Source organism: Festucalex cinctus, chromosome 6 (genome assembly GCF_051991245.1).
Source record: "Festucalex cinctus isolate MCC-2025b chromosome 6, RoL_Fcin_1.0, whole genome shotgun sequence".
NCBI lineage: Eukaryota > Metazoa > Chordata > Actinopteri > Syngnathiformes > Syngnathidae > Festucalex > Festucalex cinctus.
The window spans coordinates 24506046-24509781 of NC_135416.1; the positions used below are offsets into that span (position 1 = coordinate 24506046).

The 3736-nt window shown below is 38.7% G+C and overlaps 1 protein-coding gene across 1 annotated transcript; it reads left to right on the plus strand.

The window, feature by feature from the left end:
• The first annotated feature begins 1650 nt into the window (after nt 1–1650).
• LOC144020873 (small integral membrane protein 26-like) lies at nt 1651–2639 on the plus strand. Its single transcript, XM_077524740.1, has 2 exons — nt 1651–1887; nt 2231–2639. The coding sequence occupies exons 1-2, from the start codon at nt 1764–1766 to the stop codon at nt 2407–2409; spliced, it is 303 nt and encodes a 100-aa protein (XP_077380866.1). The 5' UTR covers nt 1651–1763; the 3' UTR covers nt 2410–2639.
• Nucleotides 2640–3736: the final 1097 nt, after the last annotated feature.

Here is a 3736-nt window from a genome sequence, read left to right on the forward strand (position 1 = left end):
GTTGAAACCAGATGATGGTTACATCAGTTCAAAACAGACACTTATCAGTACATAATAGACACTTGACCTCACGGTCGTGAACCCAAACTTAACAGGTCATGAACTCAAACGTAACCCTGGCGTGTCCCCATCAGACCTGACACGTAATTTAGGGCTGACCCACAAATAGCGAAAATCTGCTCAGAAATGACGGAAATCGTTTTTAAGTTGTATACCGTTACTTTCCCGATGCGGCCCACTTGGTCATATATTTTCCTCCATGCGGCCCCTGGGCTAACACGAGTTTGACACCCCTGATGTAGACCCTTCCAGCTGACGTTACTGCTTAGCTCCCACGGCGCCTCCCGGAGGGCAAACAGTCGTTTGAAACCGCTAACTACAAAAAAAAAAAAAAAAAAAAAAGGTGCGGTGCCGGCAGCAGAAACAATACTCTCATCTCTATTTGAGCTATTAGAGCATCCTTTGGCCGCGCACAAGTTCACCATAGCATTGGTCGCTGATTTATCAACTGTTTGACTTCACATTGATTGTTATCAAATTCACTTGCATTGACTCCCTGGCCACCACCGCTAGGGGCGCACTTCAACGTGACATCACACTGGAAGGGTCTATTGGTCTGTTGACTGGTCATGTGGATGATATTATTTGGTAACAAATAAGATTAAAATAATTCATTGTATTTACCTGCCCTGCGATTGGCTGGCAACCAGTCCAGAGTGTCCCCCGCCTACTGCCCATAGCCAGCTGAGTTGGGAGCCAGCACCCCCGCGACACTTGTGAAGAATAAGCGGTCAAGAACATGGATGGATGGATTGGATGGATGGATACCCTACTAAAGTTTATATTGTATAAAGGTTTAACAAAAACATTGATGCATGCTGTAGCTTCCTCTTTGACTCTCCATTAACTATGGTTAATTCATTTTGGCAATGTCATCAAGTAAAAATGTTTCTGGTCTAAAATATGTACTTTTTTGTAAGAATTTATATTAATAACGATTTCATTTCGTTTTGGAAGGTTATATTTTTTTTTTTAATGTATTTATCATTTTGGCGAAATTCCACATAAATGTAAAATTAATGGAAATGAGAATCTTTCTTTTTTTATTTTCATTAACGAACTCTGGCTTTAGTTTATGTTTTGTCAATTAGACATTGTATGGAAAAAAAAAAGCAATAATGACAATTTCTGCTTGTGTTGTCTATATGTTTGTATAATTTTATTTCAAATGTATAATGAGTTATATGGTTAAAAAGTGACATTTTATTTTCATTAATGTATTTTTGTTTCGAATATTGTATTCCCCTGGCATTTTAATTGTTTTTTTGTTCTTTTTTTTTGTTTGATTGTTGCATTGGTTTGATCTTCTTGTTGATATTTATTGTAAATTTGCAAGTTTGTTCAATAGAGCATTATTAAAAACAAAACAAAATATTAATAATAATAATAATATATATATATATATATATATATATATATATATATATATATATATATATATATATATATATATATATACATATACATACACACAGTCTATCTATCTATCTATCTATCTATCTATCTATCTATCTATCTATCTATCTATCTATCTATCTATCTATCTAGCTATCTATCTAGCTATCTAGCTATCTATCTATCCCTACTTACTTACTGGCTATGTTTACTTCCGGTTTAAACTGTCATGGCTGCGTCCTATTCGGGTTAGGTCAAGCTAGCTCCGAGCTGAACACATTCCCACAACACAACTTTCGAGTCCTGAAATGACGTTGAAAGATTTTACAAAGTGGAACAAAATCGCATCTACGGTTTATTTTTTCGGTGTGTGGACTATGATTGGCTCCCTTGGATATTTTTATTCCACGAGTCATGACAAAAACAGCACAGGTAAGTAGATGTGATGAGAGCAACATAGCTTTACGTTTTTGTTTGTTTTTCTCTTTGTTTCTCCGTGTATGTGCAAATTAAAAGTTGCCATTAGTTGGAGCGGCCTCTGCTTGCTGGGCTAATTTTGGGCTAATGTGTTCGTTTTGCTTCATAGTTAAATTTAGTGGCACACTGTTCCGCGTTTATGGTAGACCATCGTGGCCTTATCGAAAACAAATCTGAGGATCTTTGATAAGTGACGGTTTACTGTGTAATTTGTACTATGGAGATAAAATTCATTTTTGTGTGAAGGCGTTCTGTGGTTCTTCAGCCTTGCTAAATCCCTTTATTTTTGCTCCATCAGACTCGGCTCAAAATGAAGAAGAAAGAACAGAAGTGCCGAAGAATGCAAATGAAATCGTCTACAAGACTGCTCACAGCAAAACCGTCGTCATTTACAAGAAAGACTTTGTACCTTACACAACAAGGATGTGCAAATTTTTCGAGTCATTCACTGGTAGTCCTGGCACTGGAAAGAGTTGACATTAAAAATGAGCACTGTGGACTTGTATGGGCAAGCAGATTCAGTCCAAATAAATACACTTGTGTGATGATGAAATCAAATCAACTGGTACATCCTGTACATCTCCAAAGTAACCTATCATCTGCTTTTGGGTTGCCTGCCATCTGCTAAAAAATAGGACTTAGAAAGGAATATTTGCGTCCACACCTTTGTTCACCAACAGTTGTGAAATAAATTGATGTCAAATATGCGCTGGCAAATACTGTGCTTCTGGCATCAATTAAAAAAAAAAAAAAGAGAGAGAAAGACAAGTTTTCTTGTTATACCTTAGCAACCAGTCATTGGTGTGTTGTTGTTGTTTAGGAAAATGGTTACATTTAAATTTGTACTAAAAATGTAATGGGTGAGAAGCTCGGTCATCCGGGAGGGACTCAGAGCCAAGCCGTCGGTCCTCCATGTTGAGAGGAGCTGAGGTGGCTCAGGCATCTGGTTGGGATGCCTCCTGGACGTCTCCCTGGGGTGGTGGTCCTGGGCATGTACCACCGGCGGGAGGCTCCGGGGACGACCCAGGACACGCTGGAGAGACTATATCCCTCGGCTGGCTTGGGAACGCCTTGGAATCCCGCTGGAGGAGCTGGTTGAAGTGGCTGGGGAGAGGGAAGTCTGGGTTTCCCTCTGAAGCTGCTGCCCCCGCGACCCGACCTCGGATAAAGGGTAGAAGATGGATGGATGGATAAAAATGTAATTTTGATTACATTCAGTCTTTTGATTAATCAAAGTTTAGAAATTACATGGTTCAATCAATGTTTGGCCACTCTACAATAATCTTCATCATAATTTTCTCCAACATAGATATCAGTCATGATCCATCCATGTCAATGTATGTGGTCTGTGAAAATTTGTCACACGTTTTTTCTTTGATATCAGTTCAATTGTAGTGGCTCCATTGTGACCTTTACACAGAATAGGCTGCAGTTACGCTTTAGGCCAGAGATGGCAATCACGAGTAAAAGTGACAAACTTCACGATGCATATATAAATAACCTCCTGAAGCTTGTGCAAACTCTCTCCACAGGCTGTCAAACTTCTCTATGCTCAGCCGGAAGTACACCTCAAAGCGGTCTTTCGGAAGTTATATCTCACCGACACGCCTGATTACTTTATTTTATTTTTTTTAAGCTGTGTAATTTACAGTATGTCAATACCATGATGAAAAGGTTATAGCAACAGTGCCAAATACTGCAAGCTTGTACCATTCTCCCATTGTTCCTGTGCCCTAACCTGAGGCATGCTAAAAAGGGGCAAGACAAAGAAGAAAAAACAAAACATTTATTTAAAAAAAAAAAA

Coding starts and splice junctions, on each gene's coding strand:
- LOC144020873 (XM_077524740.1), top strand. CDS start 1,764: ATGACGTTGAAAGATTTTACAAAGTGGAACAAAATCGCATCTACGGTT. Junction 1,888..2,230: donor TCATGACAAAAACAGCACAG/GTAAGTAGATGT, acceptor TTGCTCCATCAG/ACTCGGCTCAAAATGAAGAA.